The sequence below is a fragment of the Chlorocebus sabaeus genome, chromosome 15 (assembly GCF_047675955.1).
Source record: "Chlorocebus sabaeus isolate Y175 chromosome 15, mChlSab1.0.hap1, whole genome shotgun sequence".
Classification (NCBI taxonomy): Eukaryota; Metazoa; Chordata; class Mammalia; order Primates; family Cercopithecidae; genus Chlorocebus; species Chlorocebus sabaeus.
In genome coordinates, this window is record NC_132918.1 from 60,118,999 (window position 1) to 60,144,171 (window position 25,173).

General features: G+C 36.9%; 1 protein-coding gene across 1 annotated transcript in view; it reads left to right on the top strand.

Moving 5' to 3' along the window:
- Positions 1–25,173, top strand: part of PIK3R4 (phosphoinositide-3-kinase regulatory subunit 4) — a 73,928-nt gene that overhangs the window by 43,824 nt on the left and 4,931 nt on the right. Inside the window, exons 12-16 of the mRNA XM_008009161.3 lie at positions 403–613; positions 3,583–3,748; positions 17,646–17,810; positions 22,616–22,827; positions 24,673–24,804. Of these exons, the coding sequence (XP_008007352.2) occupies positions 403–613; positions 3,583–3,748; positions 17,646–17,810; positions 22,616–22,827; positions 24,673–24,804 (886 nt within the window). The remainder of the gene's footprint in view (positions 1–402; positions 614–3,582; positions 3,749–17,645; positions 17,811–22,615; positions 22,828–24,672; positions 24,805–25,173) is intronic.

Sequence of the window (25,173 nt, forward strand, 5' to 3'; positions counted from 1 at the left end):
ATCTGTATTTGAAATAAGTTTGTAATTTAAGGCAGCTCTTTCCTAGTCAATCATATCTTAAATAAAAAATATTAATTGAACCAGATTAATTAAATTGAAATTCTATTTCTTCTTTTCACTTAATGATAATTTTTGTTTAATGTTATTTTCGTGCTGATCAGTTTTTTTATATATAAAATGTAGGATTTATATAAAGAATGGAAATGTAGCATTTGTGGTTAAATTTCATTTTAACTGGGTTTTCATTGAAAAAATATAATTGTATTTAAATGAATTTTAAAATTGGTACATTAATGAGGACAAAAAGCTGTTAAAATTTATAGATAAAAACATGGGTACGCTTTTATCTTCAAATATACTTTGCTTATGACGTAAATAGTTAGAATTCTGTTTGTTTTGTAGGTTCCAGAAGTGACAACTGTCCAAAATAAAAAACCAGTAATACCGGTTTTAAGTAGTACAATTTTACCATCCACCTATCAGATTCGGATTACAACTTGTAAAACTGAACTTCAGCAACTCATCCAGCAAAAGCGGGAGCAGTGCAATGCTGAGAGAATAGCTAAGCAGATGATGGAAAATGCTGAATGGGAGAGTAAACCACCACCACCTGGTAAAAGTTCCATTGATAGGTAGTTATAGTCTAGTCTAGGTGCTTAAGGCTAGAATCTAATAGAGGAAATGAATACTTAACTACCAGACAAAAGAGGTAAGAACAAAAATGTCATTTGGGAAACCCAGAGGAAGAAGCAGTGAGTAAGAAATCGTGTCATTATTTGTTGAGTTGGATCTTTTTAGTTGTGGGGGCAGCTGGCAAAGTCATATTTAGGCCAATCACATAGTAATTTAGCCTATCTGTGCTTCATTTTCCCCACTTACAGTACTAGGTTTTACCTGTTTAATGTCTTGCCACTTTCTCATTTGAATGTCTGGCTTCTTTGACCAAATTCCTGCTTTTAATTTCTGGAAGGTTTAACATACTTTGATTAATATTAAGAAAAAGAAAATTTAGAAAATGACGAGTACTTTTGAAAAGAAAATAGGCTGGGTGTGGTGGCTCACGCCTGTAATCCCAGCACTTTGGGAGGCTGAAGTGGACGGATCACTTGAGGTCAGGAGTTCAAGACCAGCCTGGTTAACATGGTGTCACCCCATCGCTACTAAAAATACAAAAATTAGCCAGGTGTGGTGGCACACGCCTGTGATCCCAGCTACTCAGGAGGCTAAGGCAGGCGAATTGCTTGAACCTGGGAGGTAGAAGTTGCAGTGAACTGAGATTATGCCACTGCATTCCAGCCTGGGCGACAGAGCAAGACTCCGTCTCAAAAAAAAAAAAAAAAAAATGTAAATAAATAAATAATTAAAAAAGAAAACAACATCACCTCTAACCCTATGCCTTAACGATGATCAACATTAAAATTATGAGGAAGCAGTTCTGTATTGTTAAGACTTAAAAGCAATTTAGAGATACTTCAAATGAAAATCTGACTCAGCTATCTTAGTAGACTTGCCTAGTGTAATGTAGCAGAGCTAGTCTTTGACACTAGATTTGTAGGTTTAAAAATATTTTTTGAGTTTCTGTCTCTACATTTTAATGACAAAAATTGAAATTGAGAAGATGCATAGTGTGCTTATATATAGATATTTACAAATCATGTGAATTCCCATGCGCTACTGATGTGGACTTGGGGAAAATGCTGGCAAAGGTCAATGATTTAAAGATTTAGAAGAGGCCGGGCGCGGTGGCTCAAGCCTGTAATCCCAGCACTTTGGGAGGCCGAGACGGGCGGATCACGAGGTCAGGAGATCAAGACCATCCTGGCTAACCCGGTGAAACCCCGTCTCTACTAAAAAATACAAAAATCTAGCCGGGCGAGGTGGCGGGCGCCTGTAGTCCCAGCTACTCGGGAGGCTGAGGCAGGAGAATGGCGTGAACCCGGGAGGCGGAGCTTGCAGTGAGTTGAGATCCGGCCACTGCACTCCAGCCTGGGCGACAGAGCGAAACTCCGCCTCAAAAAAAAAAAAAAAAAAAAAAAAAAAAAGATTTAGACGATACTGTTAAGTGGCAAGTAGCATCGTTAGTTGCATAAATTTTCTTATTAAAATAAATATTTTAGAATTTTTTAATGTTGAAACTTTTTGTGATATGAATCAATATTATATACCAGTGCTACTTTAAAAACTGAAAAGTTGAGCACAGACTGCTGTATTTTATGATAGAATCTGGCTTTGTAAGTGGCATATTATACTTAGTAGAGTAATACATTTTATTTAATAAATCACAGAAAAGATGTCAAATTTTGTAGTTCAAGAAATGTGCAGTGACTGTTGGACTCTTGATTTTTTTCTTTCTGCACTTGAGTAGCTGTGTGAAATTGATTTTCGCCAGAGGGAAATGTGCAGCCTAGCCTGGTAGATTATTAGACTTCATGACAAAGTGTTTTTGATCACTTTCAAATCCAGCATATTCTTAAAAATCACATTTAGCTACTGTTCCCACACATGTGAGCCAGAGATCTAAGGGGAACGTTTTGTTTTTCATTTTAGAGTAAGCTCGGTTTGGCAGTGGTATCAGTTTCATTTTTGTTTCTTGGTGAAAAGAAATCATTTCTAAAATGACATTATCATCACTTAGGTTGCCACAGTAGTGATTCCCAGTACAGTATGCTCTTTAGCATAGCTTTCTGTTTTATTTTAAAATCTTATGGTATTAAATATAATGAACTATTATACTTAATACAAAAGAAGCTATCAAACACTGAAGACAGTTATGTGCAGGTACCTATGTTAGGTGCCGTGAATGAACCATGAATGGATAAGACATGGTTTCCGGCCCCAGGGAATGTATAATTTATTAGAGGAAATTAATCATACTCAAAAAAAGAATATACATAAGAAAACATAGTTTATAGATGTCAAAGTACTGGAAAGTCCATGAACATTCTGAGGCTGTAATTTATAATACCATTTATACTAATGTGTTTATACCGTAGAATAAATGATTTCAAGTAAAAAGAGAATCAGCCAATATTTGGAGGTTTACTATGGGCTATGGATAATATTAGATTCTTGTATATATCTCATTTGTTCATACAGTCACCCTTTGGGTTAAGTAATATGTCCCTCATTTTACATTTAGGAAATTAAAGGTCATAGAGTTTAAATAAGTAGCTCAAGGTCTCACTTTTATGTATAGTGGAACTGGGCCTCCTAGTGCACAGTTTCTCTAGACTAGTCATTACCCCATCTACTGAGTCAGTAGTCAGGGATTTCAGAGGTAGCAGGTACCCCTGTGCCTTCATTTTCAGTTAACTGTGGTGCCTTGTCAGATACTGGAGAAGGGCCCCAGGGGCTGTCTTTCTGAAGCTATTTAAGCAACACTTAATTGCTAAGTTGATGTCTCAGTAAATAATATCTGTCATGGTCCAATAGACCACTCTTTATTGGCAACTATTGGTACTTCCAAATATTTTAGTTATTATGATTGTTTGCAAGCTGGTTGTTGGTTATTATAACGGGGGATGATGGGGAGATTGTATTTGTAAACCACAGTTTATGATACGCTCCTTTGCTTTTCCTTAGGATGGCGTCCTAAAGGGCTATTAGTTGCCCATCTTCATGAGCATAAATCTGCTGTGAATCGAATTAGGGTCTCTGATGAACACTCACTTTTTGCAACATGTTCAAATGATGGCACAGTGAAAATCTGGAACAGTCAAAAGATGGAGGGGAAGACCACCACTACCAGGTACCATATGCTCAGGAATTAATCAGTTCATTAATTCAAATCAACAAATGTTTATTGAGTGTTTACTCTATAACAACCACGGTGTGGGATAGCAGGCATATAGCAACGATAAATAGACAAAAATCCTTCTGTAGTGGAGCTTACCTTCTACTGGAAAGTGAGAGACAATGAAAGTATAAGTAAAACAGCTAATATGTTAGATGGTTAAAAATAATTGTGGTAAAAAATACATCTGGAAAGGAAGATAGGAAATGCAATAGAGGTGGGGTAGGGTAGAATTTAAATAAATTAACCAGAGAATGCCTCACAGGGAAAGTGACATTTGAGGAAGGACTTGAAAAAAGTGAGAGAAAGCCATGTGGTTATCTTGTGGAAAAACATTCCAGGCAGAGGAAATAGTCATTTCAAAGGCCCTGAAGAAGAAACATGTTTGGCATGGTTGAGGAATAGCAGAAAGGTCTTTGTGGCTGGAGCAGAGTGAGCAAGATGGAGGAGTAAGAGGAGTCAATTAGATATGGCCTTGTAGGCTGTTGTAAAGGACTTTGACTTTGACTCTGAGTGAGGTGGGGAGCCTTTGAAGACTTCCGAGTAGGGGAGAGATGATCTGAGTTAGTTGTCAACAGAATTACTCTGGCTATTATGTTGAGAATAGACTGAAGAGGAGCAGGGCAGAAGCAGTTAGGAGACTTTTAATAATCAGACAAGAGCTGGTGGCTTGCTAGCAGTATGAGGTGGTGGGAAACGATCGGATCCTGGATATAACAAGATTTGCTGAATGGATTAGATGGAATATGATCATGAGAAAAGTAAAAAAATTATAGAATGGCTAACTGTATAAGGAAAACAACTAGTGTACCATTGCCACACTCCTGTGGACAAGAAGGATATAATTTATGACTTCCAATCCCTAAGACTTTAAATATGCATGATGTGATTTTAATAAATGTGATTATGATAATTATTTTAGATTTGTACAACTTTATAAGTATGTCCCTATCTGATTTGCAGTTTATCCTCTCTTCTGTTTATTTCTTTCTCTGTATTGGTTCTACCATATTCTTTTTTTTTTTTTTTTTTGAGATGGAGTCTTGCTCTGTCACCCAGGCTGGAGTGCAGTGGCACTATCTGGGCTCACTGCAAGCTCCGCCTCCCGGCTTCACGCCATTCTCCTGCCCTGCCACCACGCCGGGCCAATTTTTTTGTATTTTTAGTAGAGACGGGGTTTCACCATATTAGCCAGGATGGTCTTGATCTCCTGACCTCGTGATCCACCCGCCTCGGCCTCCCAAAGTGCTGGGATTACAGGCGTGGGCCACCACGCCCCGCCGGTTCTACCATATTCTTAATTGTCCTTTGCCTAGTTTGGTCTGAAAAGAAAGCTACTAGAAATCAGAATTGAATCTCATCTATGTAAAAAGATGTGGGGAATCTCTGGTACTTTTCTTGTAAGTTCATTGACCATAATTAACCACAAAATCATCAAACAACAAAATATCTTTGATAACTAAAATAATTTAAAAGTTTACTCTTTACTTACCAACCTGATAAGATTTTGTGCTGATTAGCTCTATATTTTTACACCATGCTTAATTATTGTATTTTTCCTCATTCTGTCTTTGTGTTGTATTGGTCAGTAGATAATTTAAAAAGAAGTAAAGAATCCTAGGTCCATGTAGACATTTTTTTGTCAGCATTTTACTATAAACTTTTCAAATATACAAGCAAAGTTGAAAGTGTTTAACAGTGAACATCTATGTACTTGCCACCTAGATTTGTAATGATTTTACTATATTTGCTGTGTTTTGTAACTATTCATTTATCCACCTCCCATCAATCTATTCTTTAAAATTTTTATTTTGCTTCTTAGATTCAGGGTCTCTTTTGCCCAGGCTAGAGTGCAGTGGCCTGATCATAGCTCACTGTAACGTTGAACTCCTGGGTTTCAAATAATCGTTTCGCCTCAGCCTCTCAGGTAACTAGGACTACAGGCGCATGCCACCACACCCAGTTAATTTATAGCTCTTTTTTCTTCTTGATATAAAATTTGTATGCTATGAAGTACACAGATCTTAAGTGAACCATTCCATGAGTTCTGACAAATAAAACCTCTGCATCCTGAATCCTTCTTAAGATAGAAAATTTGACCATCGTACCAGGATATTCCCTCCTATCCCTTTCTTTTAAATCCCTGCTCTTTTCTTCCCCTGCTACTACCATTCTTTTGATTTTTTCCTAACCATTCTTAGGTTTTTTTTTTTTCTTTTTTTTTTGAGACAGTCTCACTCTGTTTCCCAGACTGGAGTACAGTGGCATGACCCTGGCTCACTGTAACCTCTGCCTCCTGGGTTCCAGTGATTCTCCTGCCTCAGCCTCACAAGTAGCTAGGACTACAGGCGTGTGCCACCACACCTGGCTAATTTTTGAATTTTTAGCAGAGAAGGGTTTTGCCATTGTTGACCAGGTTGGTCTTGAACTCTTGATCTCAAGTGATCTGCTGGCCTCAGCCTCCCAAAGTGCTGAGATTACAGATGTGAGCTACTGCACCCAGCCCATTCTTAGCATTTTAATTGGCATTTTAAGTACCTCTTCTGATAATTGTTTTCCAAATGGTTCTTTGTTATTATCAGTTGGATTCATTGTCCCCTTTATTAGGATGGTAAATTGCAAAAACCCTGCTTGTTAGTTCTCAAGTGATTTTTATTACAGTCATACTTTCTGTATCTCAGCGTCATGCTTTAGACAGTGTTATTTCGGTATCCCATTTCAGTTAATAATATCCCCCACATTTTGGTAATTTAGCTGACTTAATAGAATTTGGGAAGTCTGTATGATTAGGAGACTGGATCTCCTCTGAATGCAGTTACTCTTTTGCTTTGCTGTAACACCTCTCTTGTTTGTGGGCAGCCATGGGCCTTGGATTGGGAAAGAGTGTAAGAAAATGCAGTGTGTCGCCCTTATCACATCCCTTTATTGACTAGTGGGGGAGAAGGAAGCAATTCTTATTGCTAGAGCCAAGTGGGGAACAGCTGGTGGCAGGGAAAGAACAGCAAAACTAATGTGTTTTCTTAGGAAATGTTGCTAGTACATTCTGACTAAGAGGAGTTTCCCCCAGGAGTGATGTTGGCAGACCATTCAGTTCCCAGTCCTGATTTTCTTACTGAATTATGATTGGTGATTTACGCTACTTAGATCTTGGCTCTGCCATTTTCTTTTTTCTTATTTGAGTTAAACTTTCAGTTTGTCCCTTTGGGACTAGTTCTTGAAAAATTGCTGTTTTTCTAAACTTTTGCACAGATTTTTCAACTTATTTATAGTATTTTAAATGACATTTTCTGTGTTTTCTTCTTGTGCTACCTTATTTCTGGCTCATTCAGCTTCTCAATTTTAGGGGAGATGGATGCATTTGGTATTTGTTGAAATTAGGGTGGTAGTAAAATAAGTGTAGTTCTATCACAGTGAAAACTTAAAACAATATGAGTGGTAAAAAAGAAAGTTGTCAGTGTTAGGGTTACATATTTTGGAGTCACTGGTAGTGTTACCAGGGGGTCCTTGCTCCCAGAGCTCCCAAGATGGTGGCGGGCCACTTGCAAGATGGTGGCAAGCCTCGTGTTCTCTGACCTGGGGTTCTTGGCCTCACAGATTCCAGGGAATGGAATCTTGGGCCATGCGGTGAGTGTTATAGCTCTATTAGAAGCAGTGGGTCACGGAAGAAAACCATGGAACCCAGTGACTAGTGTTCAGCTCGATTAGGACGAACCCAGGCACTTAGCTGTGCAGGAACAGTGGCAAGCCTGTAGCCCTATCAGGAGTGGCAGTGGGCGCCTTGCTGGATCGGGAGCACAGCGGACACCCTGCAAGATCCGGAGGGATGGAAGTCAGCGGCGGGTCTGCGACAGCGGCAAACAGCAGTAGTGGAGGGCGAGTGAAAGCTTAGCTTGAGCCATAAGAAAACACGGACCAGAAGAGTGCAGTTGCAAGATTTAATACAGTGAAATAGAGTGAAAACAGAGCTCCCATATAAGGGGAGGGGACCCAAAGGGGGTTGCCCTTGCTGGCTTGAATGCCTGGGTTTATATCCTGATCCTTGTCCCTCCTGCTGTGCTCTCGGGCAATAGATGATTGGCTATTTCTTTACCGAGTTTAAAGGCGGATGCGGTCACCTTCCCAGCTAGGCTTAGGGATTCTTAGTCAGCCTAGGAAGTCCAGCTAGTCTTGTCTCTCAGTAGTATTGAAAGTCAAAGTTTTTGAGTGACTATAAAGTAAAGGGATTATGAAGGGCAACAAAGGCCTGATGTTTGAATCTTAGGAAATTGAATTTTTGGAACAGGAAGAGAGGGGCAAGAAAGGGAAAGAGAAGAAACCATTTAAGTTAATATTATAAACTACAATGAAAGAGAAAACTTATGAAAGGAATATGTAGGCCTCTCTCAAAGGAGACAAAAACTCCTACTAGCATGAAAACCTCATAATGCCATTGGTGCACTCTCATACAGTGCCCTCTGGTGGAATGCAATTGAAGCCTCTTCCCTGGAGGTGTTTTTTTACAATATATGTATCCAAGCCTTTATGATGTACATATCCTAAGGAAATAACTAAGAATCAACTCAGATTTAGTTTCAAGACTGTTCAGATTGACTTTCTTTATAATAGCAAAAAATTAGGAGCACACTAAAATTTCAGCAGCCATTATCAATGAAAGACAATTGATAATTGTGTTTTTTAAAATTAGGTTTAAGAAGAGCATAAGGGGTTTCTATTTTGGAATGGCATAGTAAATCTGTTCCTCCATAAAGCAGTGAGAATACTGACAAAGACTGGCAAAGTCAGTTTTCTGAGAACTTTGGAAATCAGCTAACGCCTTGCAGCAATCTAAAGTGGATTCAGGAAAAACACTTGACTCTCCATAAGAACAGTGAGCCATGTCGTCTTTAACTTACTGTAATCTCATCCTCCTTTACCAGCTCTGTGATAGTCTGGAAAACAGCCTCATAACTATGGTAGCCATGAAAACTAGCCCCTTAGTAGCCAGTGGAGGGGTCATAATGGCATCGGAGCTCCCCAAAAGCCCATCTCCAGAGAATTGTCACTATTTGACCTCTGCGCCAGCTGGCTGTAAAGTTCCATTTTCAGGACCCGCCTTTATTTGACTTGGCTCATACCTTGTTCTTTGAGAAAACTCCTACTCACAGGGTACTTGTTGAAAATAATCATCACCATTTATTTAACAAAGCAGTCATCTTGAGGTGGCATCAAGAGGCTGACAGAAAGCTTAAAAGGAAGAACTGGGTAATGAGATGTCCATGTGGGCCTTTGAAAAGTTTTGATCTATCCCTGGGTCCTTATAAAACCACATGTATGTGTAGAGTTGTGCACATACCCAGGAAGGAACTGAAAAGACCAAATTCTCATGTCTGGCTGGCTTTGAGACTCTGTGCAAGCAAGAACTGAAGACTAAAGCAGAGATGTAAAATGCCTGATGGAGTGTTGAAGGTGTGCCACAACATAAACAAAACCCTCAGTAAAAGGCTGGAACACTTATTTGTTCAAGGCATTGAAGGAAATACCTGCCAGTTATTAGGTGACCACTTACCTAACTGAACAGAGACTTCAGTGGCCACATATGACAAAGAATACAGACTTTATAGAATTAGTCCAAGCAAGTCACTAAACAAATAGCAACAGCTTTGGAATCTTATTTCCAACGTTGACACATTATATTGATTTTGAATGCACAGTTTTGAACAAAAGATTACAAGTTAGGCAAAGAAGCAAGTAAGGATGGCTTATACATAGGAAAAAACCTTACTAGACACAGATTTTAAATCAGCTATTAAAAATATGTGCAAAGAATTAAAAGAAACCATGTCTAAATAATTAAAGGAAAATATGAGAACATTGTCTAACCAAATAGACAATATCAATAAAGAGGTAGAAATCATAAAATAGAAATTCTGGAACTGAAAAGTATAATAACTGAAAAAATTTGCTAGAGAGCTTCAATAGCAGATTTCCACTGATAAGAGCAAAAAATTAGAGAATTTGAAGATGATTGATATTATCCAGTCAGAGGTACAAAAAAGAAAAGAATGAAGAAAAATGAGTAGCGCCTCAGATACCTGTGGTGTACTATCAAGCATTCTCACACATGCATAATAAAAGTTCCAGAAGGAGAGGAGATGGAAAAGGGGACAGAAAGAATATTTGAAGAAATAATGCCTGAGAACTTTTCGTGTTTGATGGAAAACATTAATCTGCAGAGCCGAGAATTCAATGAACTCTAAATAGGACAAAATCAAGCAAGCCATACCTGGACACATCATACACTGTTGGAAGACAAAGACAGAATTTTGAAAGCAGAGAGAGAAAAGTGATTCATCACATACAGGGGATCTTCTATAAAATTAACAGTTGATTTTTAAGTCAGAAATGATAGAGGCCAGAAGTCAGAGTGTTGAAAGGAAAAGACTATCGACCAGTAATTCTGTGGCAGTAAAATTGTCCTTCAGAAACCAAGGAGAAATTAAGACATTTCAAGATAAATAAAAACAGGGACTCTATTGCCAGTAGATTTGCCCTAAAAGAAATACTAAAGGGAGTCCTTTATGCTGAAGTGAAAGAATATGATACAGTGACTTCAATCCGTATAAAGAAATGAAGAGCACTAGTAAAGATAACATAAGTAAATACAAAAGTACAAATTATTTTTATTTGTAACTCTTTTTACCTGCTATCTGATTTTGAAAGATGACTGCATAAAGAGATAATTATAAGACTGTCAGTGGGCTTATAACATGTAGATATGTAATTTGTATGACAGTAGTTATATGTATGAGGGAGGAGGGAAGACTCAGAGCAAAGTTTTTATGTATTACTGAAATTAAGTTGGTATGTATTTGATTATTTTAAGATGTTCATTGTATTCTCAGAGCAACCACAACTTATAAATGTAATCAGAAGGCAGAGTTGGTAGAAAGGGTGAAAAACATGATCCAACTATATGCTGTATATGATAGACACACTTTAGATTTAAAGACATAAATAGGCTGAAAGTAAAAGAAATGAGAAGATAAACCATGCAAATAGTACCTAAGAAAGAGCTAGGCCAGGTACGGTGGCTCATGCCTGTAATCCCAGCACTTTGGGAGGCTAAGGCGGTGGATCACCTGAGATCAGAGTTCGAGACTAGCTTAGTCAACATGGCGAAACCATGACTCTACTAAAAATAAAAAAAAATTTTGTCAGGCATGGTGGCATGCACCTGTAGTCCCAGCTACTCGGGAGGCTGAAGTAGGAAAATTGCTTGAACCCGGGAGGTGGGGGTTGCACTGAGCTGAGATTGCACCCCTGCACTCCAGCTTGGGTGACAAAATGAGACTCTGTCTAAAAAAAAAAAAAAAAAAATGCTGGAGTGGCCAATGTCAGATAGAACATAAACTTTAAGGCACAAATTTCTCCTAGAGACAGCGAAGGAGATTTTATAATGGTAAAAGAATCAGTTTATCATCAAGACATAACAATTACAAACATACTTAGCACAGCCCCAAAAACACTAAGCAAAAACCAATAGAATTGAAGGGAAAAATACATAATTCCGTTATAATAGTGGGAGCCTTTAGTAGCTTGTTTTCAAGATGGATAGAACAACTAAACATAAGATCAGCAAAGAAATAGAAAATGTGAGCAACACTACAAACCAACCAGATTTAACAGGTATCAGTAGAATACTCCACTCAGGAACAGCAGAATATAAATCTTCCTTAAGTGTACATGTAATCTTTTCTATATTTAACCATATATTAGGTCACAAAACAAACCTCAATAAATTTAAAAGGATTGAAAGCATATAAAGTATGTTTGCTAACTAAATTGGAATGAAACTAGGTATCAGTAACAGAAAGGAAGTTGGGAAATTCTCAAATACATGGAGATTAAACAACATATGGCTAAATACCCAGCATTTCAAAAGGAAATTAGAAAATACCTTGAGATGAATGAAAATGGGAACAGCATACTAAAACTTGGATAATGCATCTAGAGGAGTACTAAAGGGGAAATTTATCACTGTAAACATTCATATTAAAAAAGAAGAAAGATCCCAAGTTAGTAATTTAACCCTAACCTTAAGAAACTAGAAAAAGAGCAAACTTAAAACAAGTAGAAAGGAATGATAAAGACTAAAGAGGAAATAAATGAAATAGAGAGTAGAAAAACAAAAAAAATCAGCAAAGGTAGAAATTGGTTGTTTGTAAAGATCAACAAAATTGGCACACCTTTACTATAGTGATCAATAAAAAGAGAGGACTCAAGTTACTAAAAACAGGAATTGAAGGGGACACATTACTACTGACTTGACAGAAATAAAAAAAGAGTACTATGAAGGAAATACCATAAACAATTGTATGCCAACAAATTAGATAACCTAGGTGAAATGGACGAATTCCTAGAAAGACACAAGGTGCTGAAAATGACTAAAGAAGAAATATAAACTCTGTATAGACCTATAATAATAAAGAAATTAGTAATCAAAAAACCTCCCACAAAGCCCAGGCTGAGATAGCTTCATGGTGTATTCTACCAGAGGTTTAAAGAATTACAGTAGTTCTCCCTTATGTGCGGAAGAGACGATCCAAGACCCCTAGTGAATGCCCCAAACCTCGGATAGTACCAAACCTTATGTATACTGTGTTTTTTGTTATATGTACATATCTATGATAAAGTTTAATTTATAAATTAGGCACAGTAAGAGATCAACAACACTAATAGAAGAGTTACAACAATATATTTTAATAAAAGTTATGTGAATAGAGTCTCTATCTCTCAAAATGTCTTACTATTCTGTACTCACCCTTCTTGTGATTATCAATCTAATAACTGGGACAGCTACTAAGTGACTAACTGACCAACGAGCAGGTAGTGTATTCAGCTGGATAAAGGAATGATTAAAGTCCTGGGCAGGAGGGAACAGGACAGTGTGAGATTTTATCATACTACTCAGAATGGTGCACAATTCAAAACTTATGAATTGTTTATTCTGGAGTTTCCATTTAATATTTTCTGACTGCGGTTGACCACAGATAACTGAAACCAGGGAAAGTGAACCCAGGAGGTGGGGGTTGCACTGAGCTGAGATTGCGCCCCTGCACTCCAGCTTGGGTGACAAAGTGAGACTCTGTCTAAAAACAAAAAAAAAAAATGCTGTGGATAAGAGGGAACTAATGTAATATCCATCCTTCAAAAAGTCTTCCAAAAAATAAATGAGGGGACACTTCTTAACTCATCCTTTGAGGCAGATGTCAATCTGATACCACAGCCAGGTAAACAGTTCACAAGAAAGCTATAGACCAATATCAATAATTAATATAGGTGTAAAAATCTGCCAGGAAATAATAGTAAACTGAATCCAACATGTAAAAATAATATCATGACCCAGTACAATTTATCTTAGGAATATAAGGTTGGTTCAACATATGAAAATCAATTAATGTACCATTAATATGGTATAATATGGTATAATATAGAATAAAGGGTAAAGACCAAACGATCATCTCACAAACTCTCAGAAAGTATTCGACAAAGTCAAATATCGTTTTATGATTAAAACCAACTCAACAAACCAATTAGTAATAGAAAAGAATGAATAAAGGCCATCTACACAAAAAACCCTATGGCTAACATTGTACTTAATGGTAAAAGATTGAAAGCTTTCCCCCTAAGAGTTAGACAAGAATGTCCACTTTTGCCACTTCATTTGAATACTGTACTGGAGGTTCTAGCCAGGATATTTGGGTAAGAAAAAGAAATTGAAGGCATACAAATTGGAAAGGAGAAAGTAAAATTTTCTGTTAGCAGCTAGCATGAGAATTAGCAATAACTAAACAATGATTGTTTTAAAAACTTACTAGAACTAAGTTCAACAAAGTTGCAGAATACAAGATGAATATATAAAAATCACTTGCATTTCTATATGATAGCAATGAATAGTCCAAACATGAATTTAAGAAACCATCTATTTACAGTAGTATCAAAATGAACAAAATACTTGGGAATAAATTTTACACAAGAAAGTATAAGATTTGTATACTGAAAAATACTAAAGATCATTGAAATTAAAGAAGACTCGAATGGAAAGAAACCCCATGTTCATGCAATGGAATACTTAATATCATTAAGATGGCAGACCTCTCAATGTACAGATGCAATGCCATCTCTTTGGAATTTCTAGCTGCCTTTTTCTTTTCCTGAAATCAATGATCTAATCCTAAAATCCGTAAAGAATGATAAGAGACTCAGAATAGCCAAAACAATCTTGAAAGAAAAGAACCAAATTGAAGGACTCACACTTCTGTATTTCAAAACTTGCTACAAAGCTACAGTAAATCAAGACAGTGGAGTACTGGCATAAGGATAGACATATAGATCATGTCTATGTGTATGTCTGTGTCATATATTCATGGAATAGAACTGACATGCAGAAATACATTGATGGTCATTTTTTTTTGACAGAGGTGTCAGGATAATTCAATGGGGAAAAGAATGACCTTTTGAACAAACAGTGCTGGGATTACAGGATTTCCACATGCAAAAAGATGAATCTCAGTAGACTTACTCAAAGTGGATCATAGACTAAATGTAAGAACTAAAACCATAAAACTTTTAGAAGAAAACGTAGACATGTATATCTTCATGACCATGGATTCGGTAAGGATTTCTGAGAAATTACATGAAAAACACAAGTGACAAAGGAAAAAATAGACAAATGGGACTTCATCAATGTTATAAACCTTTGTGCTTCAAAGGACTCTATCAAGAAAGTGAAAAGACAACCCACAGAATGGAAGAAATAACTTATAAATCATATATCTGATAAATATCTATTATTTAAAATGTATAACGAACCTTACAACTCAACAATTAAAAGACAAATGACCCAATTAAAAAGCAAATGATGTGAATAGATGTTTCTCCAAATAGGACCAATGAAGCACATGAAAAGACGCTCCTTAGTCACTAGAGAAATGTAAATCAAAACCACAGTGAGATACTACTTCACACCCGCTACAATGGCTATAGTAAAAAAGGCAGTAACAAGTGTTAGGATGTGGAGAAATTGAAAGCTTTATACATTGCTAGTGAGAATGTAAAAATAGTGCAGTAACTTTGGAAAACAGTTTGGTAGCCTTTCAAAATGGTAGACAGAGCTACCATATGACCCTATGATTCCATTCCTAGCTATATACCCAAGACAGCTGAAAACATATGTTCACACAAAAATCTGTACACAAATGTTCATAGCAGTGTTATTCATAATAGTCAAAAAATGGAAATCACAATTTCTATCATGTGATGAATAGATAAATAAAATGTGGTATATCTACACAATGGAAAACTAGCCATAAAACGGAACGAAGTACTGCTACATGCTGTAATGTGAATAAACCTTGAAAACAGTATGCTAAGTGTAAGTAGTCAGATCCAAAGGCCACATATTGTATGATTTCACTTATATTAAGTATTCAGATAGGTAAATCCATAGAGACACAAAGTAGATTAGGAATTGCCAGGTGCTGGGGGAAGGGAGCATTGGGAAGAGACAGCTAATGGATACAGGGTTTCCTTTGGGTATGCTGAAGATGTTCTGGAATTAGATAATGGTGATAGTTGTAAAATGTGGTGACTTTATTTATAAAGCCCTTTAAAAGGGTAAATTTGGTGATATGTCAATATTAAAAGAGATGGGGAGAGAAAGCCTAAGTGTGTGTGAGAGACCAAGCACACTGGCACCCCCATCTCTGCCATTGCTTGTCACTGGCTGTCTTTACTCATCTACAGTACTGATTGGGCCCCTGTAGGCATTGTGTTTGAGACATTTGTCCACACAAAGACTTATACACAAATGTTTATAGCAGCATTATTCATAGTAGCCAAAAGGTGGAAATGACCTATATGTTTATCAGCAGATGAATGGATGAGCAAAATGTGATGTAGCTGTACAATGGAATAATATTCAGCCTAAAAAGGAATGAGGTATTACATACCACACCATAAACTTTGACATTATGTTATGTGAAAGAAGCTTAATATAAAAGACCACAATGTATGACTACATTTATATGAAATGTCCAGAACAGGGAAGTTCATAGAAAATAAAGTTGATTAGTTGTTACCAGAGGCTAGGGAGAGGGGGAAATAGGGAATGAATGCTAATGGGTATGAGGACAGTTTATTTTTTGATTTCTTATAATTAATGAAAATGGCCTGGAATTAGAGGTGATCTTTGCAGAAATCTGTTAATATACTAAAAATCATTGAATTGTGCACTTTAAAATGCACTTTATGGTATTTGAAAATCATTTCAGCAAAGCTGTTATTAAGAAAAACAACTAGGCCGGGCACGGTGGCACATGCCTGTAATCCCAGCACTTTGGGAGGCCGAGGTGGGCAGATCATGAGGTCAGGAGATCAGGATCATCCTGGCTAACACAGTGAAACCCCGTCTCTACTGAAAATACAAAAGAATTAGCTGGGCTTGGTGGCGGGCACCTGTAGTCCCAGCTACTCCGGAGGCTGAATCAGGAGAATGGCATGAACCCGGGAGGTGGAGCTTGCAGTGAGCCAAGATCGTGCCACTGCACTCTAGCCTGGGCGACTGAACGAGACTCCATCTCAGAAAAACAAACAAAAACAAAAAAACAACAACGAGAAAGAGATGATTGATAAAATATATGAAATACTACAGATTTTTTTTGTTTTAAAAAGTGTAAATATGTATAGAAAACCTTTTGAAGGATATGTAACAAAATATTAATAGTGTTTCTGGGTGGTATTGTTATAAATGTTTTTACAATTCTGTATTTTAGTGCATTTAATATGCATTAACTTTTATAATAAAGTGAAATAAATTACACAAGATAGATGAATGTGTTCAGTGTTTAGGGGCTTTTGACTTTTTAGAGGTATGGCCCCTTAGAAGTGTAAAGTTGCAGTCTGTGTAGAGGGTAATGGAGGAGGGAGTTGGTGATAATGGAAGTCCCCTGTGTAGATGATATATGCAAGAAGTTTGGCAGTGAATTTAAAGAAAGAGTAGAAAACACAGCTTGAGAGATCAGCATATGTGTGGGAGAGACTAAATATTATAATTTTGCATTTATGAATGTTTTATGGTTTACATATTACCTGATTTTCCCTGTGGTCCAGTTAGGGAAATAGGTCAAGGATAAACTGAGGCATACAACTGATTAAGTAGCTTGATCAACATCATGTAAGTAGTTGGTAGTGGAAGTCCTTGATTCCAAAGCCAGTGCTTTTCCTTCTGTGCCAAGCTGTGTGATGGAATAACTGAAGGGTGTAAGAGTGAGGGTTTAAGATATTTCAAGAGTTGTAGGAGTTACGATCAGGACCACAAGTGTGGGAGTTCTCATTAGAAAATAGTTCAAAACCAGCCTGGGCAACATGGCGAAACCCCGTCTCTACAAAAAATTAACCAGGCATAGTGATGCACACCTGTAGTCCCAGCTGCCAGGGTAGCTGAGGTGGGAGGATCACTTGAGCCTAGGAGGTCGAGGCTGCAGTACGCTGTGATTGCACCACTGGCCACTATACTCCAGCCTGGGCAACAGAGTGAGACACTGTCTTCAAAAAAAAAAAAAAAAAAAAAAAGGAGAAAGAGGGATAGTCTATGATAGGAGGGAGAAGTGTGTGCAGATGGCCATTTGAAAATATCAGAAGAAAAGGTGATTTTTGTAACAGTTCTTTTGAGAGGAAATTCTTGTTTTTGTCCTGAGATCAGGGAGATTAAGTGGACCTCACAGTAATAATTTTGCTTGCTAATAGCCATGTGGATATTTAACATTAGCAGTGACATTGTTTCATAAATGAATTTTATTTTTCTTTCATTCAGATCTATTCTTACATACAGCCGAATTGGAGGTCGAATCAAGACGCTCACATTCTGCCAAGGCTCTCACTATTTAGCCATAGCATCTGATAATGGTGCTGTCCAGCTTCTTGGAATTGAGGCTTCTAAGCTGCCCAAGTCTCCTAAAATCCATCCTTTACAAAGCAGGTATCTATCTTTTGTCTTTTTTAAACGTTGTATTTAGTGCACTACAGTACCTTAACTCTCCTTTCTACCTTCCAATGTAGTTGGGATCAACTGAGGGCCTCTTACATTGCACTTCTTTTTTTAAGCCCATAAAATAAATAAATAAAATTTTAAAAATGTGCTTCCAGCTCAAAACCGTCACATGTGGTTAGTCTCAGAAGATGATCCCTATGTATCTTACCTTCTGCAAACTTGTCAAGAGGTCAAAAGGGGAACTTTGAACTTGCAGCTCATCCCAGTCTAGAATTTGTCTGAATAACCTAAAATTACCAGTTATATCTTCTGTCTCAGTTACTAAAAACACAACTCTGCCTGATTTTGAGAATGAGAGTGTTCTTCATTAAGGAAAACTCAAATGTCAGCATTCCGTGACTTGGCATTAAAATCTCTGAAGTTGAGGGGGACATGGAGAAGAGCATTTAGACAGATGATTTGCTTTTCATTTTAAAACAAAATAACAGTGGTTCTATTTAAGAATTTTCTTCATTTTTTATAAATTGTGGTTGCTTGCAGATTAAATGCATACAAGGTAAGATATTTAAAGACAAAGCAGAACAATTTTTGACTGACCAATATGTGTTACACACTGAAGATTTCAAAGACATGTTATGCTTTAAGAATCTACAGTCTAAGTCTTTGCTATTGTGAATAGTGCTGCAATAAACATACGTGTGCATGTGTCTTTATAGCAGCATAATTTATAATCCTTTGGGTATATACCCAGTAATGGGATGGCTGAGTCATATGGTACATCTAGTTCTAGATCCTTGAGGAATCGCCATACTGTTTTCCATAATGGTTGAACTAGTTTACAATCCCACCAACAGTGTAAAAGTGTTCCTATTTCTCCACATCCTCTCCAGCACCTGTTGTTTCCTGACTTTTTAATGATCGCCATTCTAACTGGTGTGAGATGGTATCTCATTGTGGTTTTGATTTGCATTTCTCTGATGGCCAGTCAGATTGGATTAAGAAAATGTGGCACATATACACCATGGAATACTATGCAGCCATAAAAAAGGATGAGTTTGTGTCCTTTGTAGGGACATGGATGCAGCTGGAAACCATCATTCTTAGCAAACTATCACAAGAACAGAAAACCAAACACCGCGTGTTCTCACTCATAGGTGGGAACTGAACAGTGAGATCACTTGGACTCGGGAAGGGGAACATCACACACTGGGGCCTATCATTGCGGGGGGCGGGAGGGATTGCATTGGGAGTTATACCGGATGTAAATGACGAGTTGATGGGTGCAGCACACCAACATGGCACAAGTATACATATGTAACAAACCTGCACGTTATACACATGTACCCTACAACTTAAAGTATAATAATAATAATTTTAAAAAAAGTAAATAAAATGGGGGATTTTATTAAATAAATAAAATTTATTATTTTTATAAATTAAAAAAAAAAAAGAATCTACAGTCTAGTAGGAGAAATAGACAAGTGAACAGACAATTTCAGTGCAATGTGGTAATTTTTACATGGATAACAGGAGCCAGCTTGAAAGGGAAGACAACAGGTAAGACCAGTTGTGAGTTAGCCAGGTGAAGCAAGGTGGTTAAGAAGGGCCAGGTGGAGGTGGTGGACCCCATAGAAGAAAGCAAAATGCGGAGTTGTTTAGTGGATGATAAGCCATGGCCATTAGGTAGCTTAAGGCAGAAAGGGATATTTGTTGGGTCACTTGGGCGTTTTGTTTTGTTTTGTTTTGCTTTTGCATTTAAAAAGGTTTTCCACACATTCATTGAACAGATTTAAGCAGCTTTTTTCCAGGACATATTCTTTATGGCCTTTAGTAAAATACCTGCCCATTTTTAAGAAAATCTGTTTCAGCAGATGATGCCTGTCTAGTAATGTATCTATTGAGTTTCATGTAAATTATTTAATAACTTGGCATAGTGCACTATGTGATGACTGAGCCCAGAGGCCACACACACAGACAGACATGCACATTCAGTGCACGGTTGTCTCTCAGCCAACAGCACTTTTCACTGTAAATGTTACTATCTTAAAGCAAACGTTAACTACCTAGATAAGGAGACTGGCAGGATGTTTAGCTTTTACTCTGCCTCACAGTGTGTGCTTCAAAGAAACCTTGCCATAAGGTCATAAGTCTTTGATTGTTTTGGTTATATCAACTGTTGTCATAGATAGCTGTTACTAATTAAAATTTGTGGAAGGAACCATTTTACATTTTACTTTGCAGTTGGATTTTTCATCACTCCTCAATGGGAAAATATGGTCCAAATTATAATATTTATAAGTACAATTGTTTATCCAAGGGTTAGCAGACTACAGCTTGCAGTATAGTCCATAAAATAAGAAAGATATTTGCATTTTTAAAGGGTTGCAAAAATAAAAATAATATTCAACAGGAATGTATGTGATTCACAAAGCCTAAAATATTTACATTCTGACTTCTTATAGATGATGTTTGCTGACCTCTGACCTACAAGATAAAACCAAAACTGCCTGTATGAATGCATGATATGTATGAATCAAGGAGACTGGCCAATGTTTTATGTGTTCTTTTTAGTTTTAAAAATGCCTCAGCTTGAAAAAACCTAGTACACTTATACAGTGGAATAATAATCTGCATTATAAAGGAATGAATTATTGACTCATGCAACAACGTTGATGAATCTTAAATGCATTTTGCTAATTAACCCACTTAACTGTATACCACAAAAAGTGAATTTTAACGTATGTAAAATTTAAAAAGTTAACCAGGATGTAAGGGGAAAGATGGAATGTAGTCTATAACAAATTAATCTGTTTTACAAGTGAATCACATAATCATATTGAAGGGCATGGCGAATAAAGGAGTAACTTTGGAAAACAGTTTTTAAATTTGATACTGGGAGGCTAATGACACAACTCAACTCAAACACTGTATTCTAGTTCGTTGTTTTTCACAGGGTTAACAACTTCATTTTAAGTTTCAGGTTTAACAAATCTGAAACTTTACCCTTCGTTTGTGTACTCAGGTTGAACAAACAAGTAAATATATTGTAGTTATGGGAGCCAGGTTTGTCACTGTTAGAGAAGGGTATTACAGATGAATGAACTCTGGTATTGCATAGGAGTTGGAGATTATGAGTATGGACTCATGATATTTGTATATGCATAGGCATAAATATATACATGTATAGAAACACACGAACAGATACAGAAATATAGATGTGTCCACATGCCTGAAGTAGTATACATAATATATCTTTTAGCTCTGGCCATTGAGAGGAACTAGAAGCAGGCACACTGCCATAGCAGTGAACACATAGGGCCTAGATTTTTGTTTCTAAATACATTGTTCAATAAAAGGAACTAGTACTTCTAGAACTGGTTGATTCCAGGTGTGTGGGGCAGGGAAAATAAAACATAAGCCTGGAGCATCTTGTGGTGTCACAAAAGTTGGAACAACTTGGACAACAAAATAAATAATTATAGTATTGGATTGTAACTCAAAGAATAAAATAAATATCTGTTAATCCATACTGATATAAATAAGTGAGTGAATAAGTTTCTGGGGAAGAATCTTATAAGTTGTCTGGGGAAGACAACTTACAGAAGAATCCCAGTCAACTAATGTAGAAGGACTGAGGGAAACAAAAAGTCACCATTAGCTCACCACAGGCATGTTCCCTCAAATGGATGCTAAAATTAGTGGGCCAAAGTTAAAGCAGAAACAGAATTTTTGCATTGTCTCAAAGTATTTTTGCCAAATATTGAGTAATTATAAAGGGAAAAAATGTTTTACAATGGAGAATCCTAGCAGACACCAGCTTAATTCAGATGATTCAAGTTAACATCATAAGTGATTCAGGTTAAACATTTCTAATCTGAAAATCCAAAATTCTCCAAAAACTAGAAGTTTTTGAATGCTAATTTGATGTCACAAGTGAAAAAATTCCACACCTGACTTCATGGGACAGGTTGCAGTTAAAACTTTGTTTCCTGCACAAAAGTATTTTGTACAAAATTGCCATCAGGCTATGTGTATAAGGTATATATGAAACAAATGAATTTCATGTTTAGACTTGGGTCCCATTCCCAAGATACCTCATTATGTTATTTCATCTTAAAAACAAAACAAAACAAACAAAAAAACCAAAATCTAAAACAGTTGTGGTTGCAAGCATTTTGGCTAAGTGATAATTAACCTGCACATGCTAACATCAGGTCCTCCCTCAAATGATGCACTGAGAAGGGCACATCACTTCTGTGGTATCTTTCCCAATAAGGCATAATTTCAGGATAATAATGAGAAAATGTCAGACAAACCCAAATTGAGGAACATCCTCTAAAATAACCAGTAGTCTTCAAAAATAATCAAGGTCATGAAAGACTGAGGAACTGTCACAGATTGGAAGAAATTTAATATTGCCCTGTATTATCCTGCATTGGATCCTGGAATAGTAAAAGGACACTAGTGGGAAAACTGATAAAATCAGAATACGTTCTGTACTGTAATTACTAGTATTATACCAAGGTTAATTTCTTAGTTTTGATAAATGTTCTATGGTTATATAAGTTATTTACCTAAGGGGAAGCTTGAGTGAATGATATACAAGAATTCTACTATTTTTGCAATTCTTCTCTACATCTGGAATTTTTTTTAATGTATCAGCTTTCATTTGCTTGATGGAGTCACATAGCTCTTGTTTCTTGACTATGGATAGGATATAAAGTCATCTTAAAGGGAGACTAGTGCTATGTTTTCAGTGACTGGAAATGTCTGTGCTTTGTGTATTTCTCTAGAATTCTAGATCAGAAGGAGGACGGTTGTGTTGTGGATATGCACCACTTCAACTCTGGGGCACAGTCTGTTCTTGCCTATGCCACTGTGAATGGCTCTCTGGTTGGCTGGGACCTTAGGTCTTCAAGCAATGCGTGGACTTTAAAGCATGATTTAAAGTCGGGCCTCATCACTTCCTTTGCTGTGGACATCCACCAGTGCTGGCTCTGCATCGGTAAGCTGACTTTCAAGTCATTGACTGGGTTTTGAATGCCACTAATGCCTGCAATTGCTGTCTTGTGAAAGCAGTTTTTTCCACTTCGTTCACTGGTAATTTTTCCCATCTCTTCTTTTCATAGTCATGTTAAAATAACTTGCAATTTTATTTTTTTCATTAAAACACAGGTTTGAAAGGGTGAAATCAGTATCCTAAGGCATAAAAGTCTCCTCATTGTGCTTGTCTTAAATGAGCCTCCTTCCTTTATAACCATTAAGTGATCAGATTCGCTGGCATTCTCTTACTCTGCCAGTGAAGCAGCAGACTTGACCTAAGGAAAATAGCATCTGAGTTTGGGCAGACATGGTTTAAATTCCAGTAGCTTTAGGCAGGTTATTTAACTCCTCTGAGGTTCAGCTATCTCTGTCTTCAAATGGGGCTAATCCTTTCAAGGGCAGCTTTGAGGATTTAATGAAGTAAAAGGATCTGTCACAGTGCGTGGTGTTGAGAGAAGAGCTAAGCAATGGTTTCTTACTTTATTATTTGCCTTGTCTCTAAAGGCTCAAGATGAACCAAGTGATCTAGCTTGCTTAAGCGGGATTTTAGAAAATGTATTGTTTCATGATATTCCATTTTATAGATAACAATTTGTGTATCCCTCTGTCCCTCAGTTGATGGATAGCTGAGTTGTTTCTAGTGTTTGGCTTTTCGGAGTCAACCTGCTGTAAATATTTGCAAACAAGTCTTTGTAAGGACATATATTTCCATTAATCTCAGGCATATATATACCCAAGAATGGGATTGCTGCTTTTGTAAAATTTAATTTTTAATTGACAAACAATTGTATATATTTATGGGGTACAGTGTGACGTTTTGATGCATGTATTAATTGCCGGATGATTAAATCAAACTAACAAATCTATCACCTTACATACATATTTGCTATGAAAACATTTACAATTTACTCTTTTGGCAACTTTGAAATATACCCTGTATTATAGTCACCATTCTGTGCAGTAGATCACTAAAGCTTATTCCTCCTAACTGAAACTTTGTACTCTTTGATCAGCATTTCCCATTTTCCTATCTGCCCCTTTCTTCCTTTAAGTTTCACGTTTTTCCCTCATGGTGTTTTGAACCTGCCTCTTGAGAAATTACCACATCTTATTCTTTTCTAGTTGGCATGCTAATTCAGAGGAATTATCTTCTGTGCTTGAATTTCGGTTTTCTAGATTCCCTAACTTACATTTGTTACTGTTAAGTGTATGCCCTTTGCTTTATTACTTTTTATATGTTTATATGGAATGCATTTTTTTTTTTTTTTTTTTTTTTTTGCCTTTTGTGTGAATAAACTGCAGAGGGACAGAAAGATGTAATATACCTGTCTATAGAATGTTTAAGAGGGAAGGGCAAATGGAAACAATTGAAATCTGATGATAGATACAAAGCTGCTGCTACTTTGGGATTGGTAAAGTGATCACTGAATACCAGTAAAACATCTTTGGGTATTTAAGGCAATCTGAACATTTTGACATACCAAATTTATTTTGTATCTTCTCAATAGCTTCTGTTTTTGTGGGTGCCTTTGGCAGTTAATAACAATGTCAGCAACTAATAAATTATTCATTTTCAATTTACCTTATTAGTAGTAGCATTATGATAAGGACTTTATATCTGTTATTTAACAACCAAAGGGGGTACTGTTTGAAACTGGTGAGACAGCTTCATGAGAACAAAACTTTTTTTTAAGTAATGAAGGCATTTTTCAAATAAATTCATAAAAAGCTAATTCTATTTGTATAAATGCAGCTTGATGTACTTTGATCATTAGATGGTAATCTTTTTGTGCTTTTTCTCTTTAAGGTACAAGCAGTGGTACCATGGCTTGTTGGGACATGAGGTTCCAATTGCCAATTTCAAGTCACTGTCATCCTTCCAGGGCTCGAATCAGGCGCCTCTCAATGCACCCTCTGTATCAGTCCTGGGTGATTGCAGGTAAGATGGAGGGCTGGCTTTCATGTGTTGGGAGATTTTCTTGGAAAGTACATAATAACCTGCTGCCAAAACTCACGGTTTTAGTTTTATATTACATATGAACTGAATGCTTGATTCTCTTCTGATTATGGAGGTTGCCACTACTGATACCTCACTGTCATCTAATATTTATTATGTTCAAAAATGATCTCGTCAGTCACCATCATTATTCTCCATTCTTAACTGTCCACCACCATCTCCTATCCTTTTTTTCTTCCTCCTGTGTCCCCTATTTTTGTTACAGCTGCCACCATCTTCCTAGAGAGCTTAGAAACCTCGACTCATCCTTCTCTTTTGCAATTTCATGTTGCTCTGCTTCCTTTGTGTTGC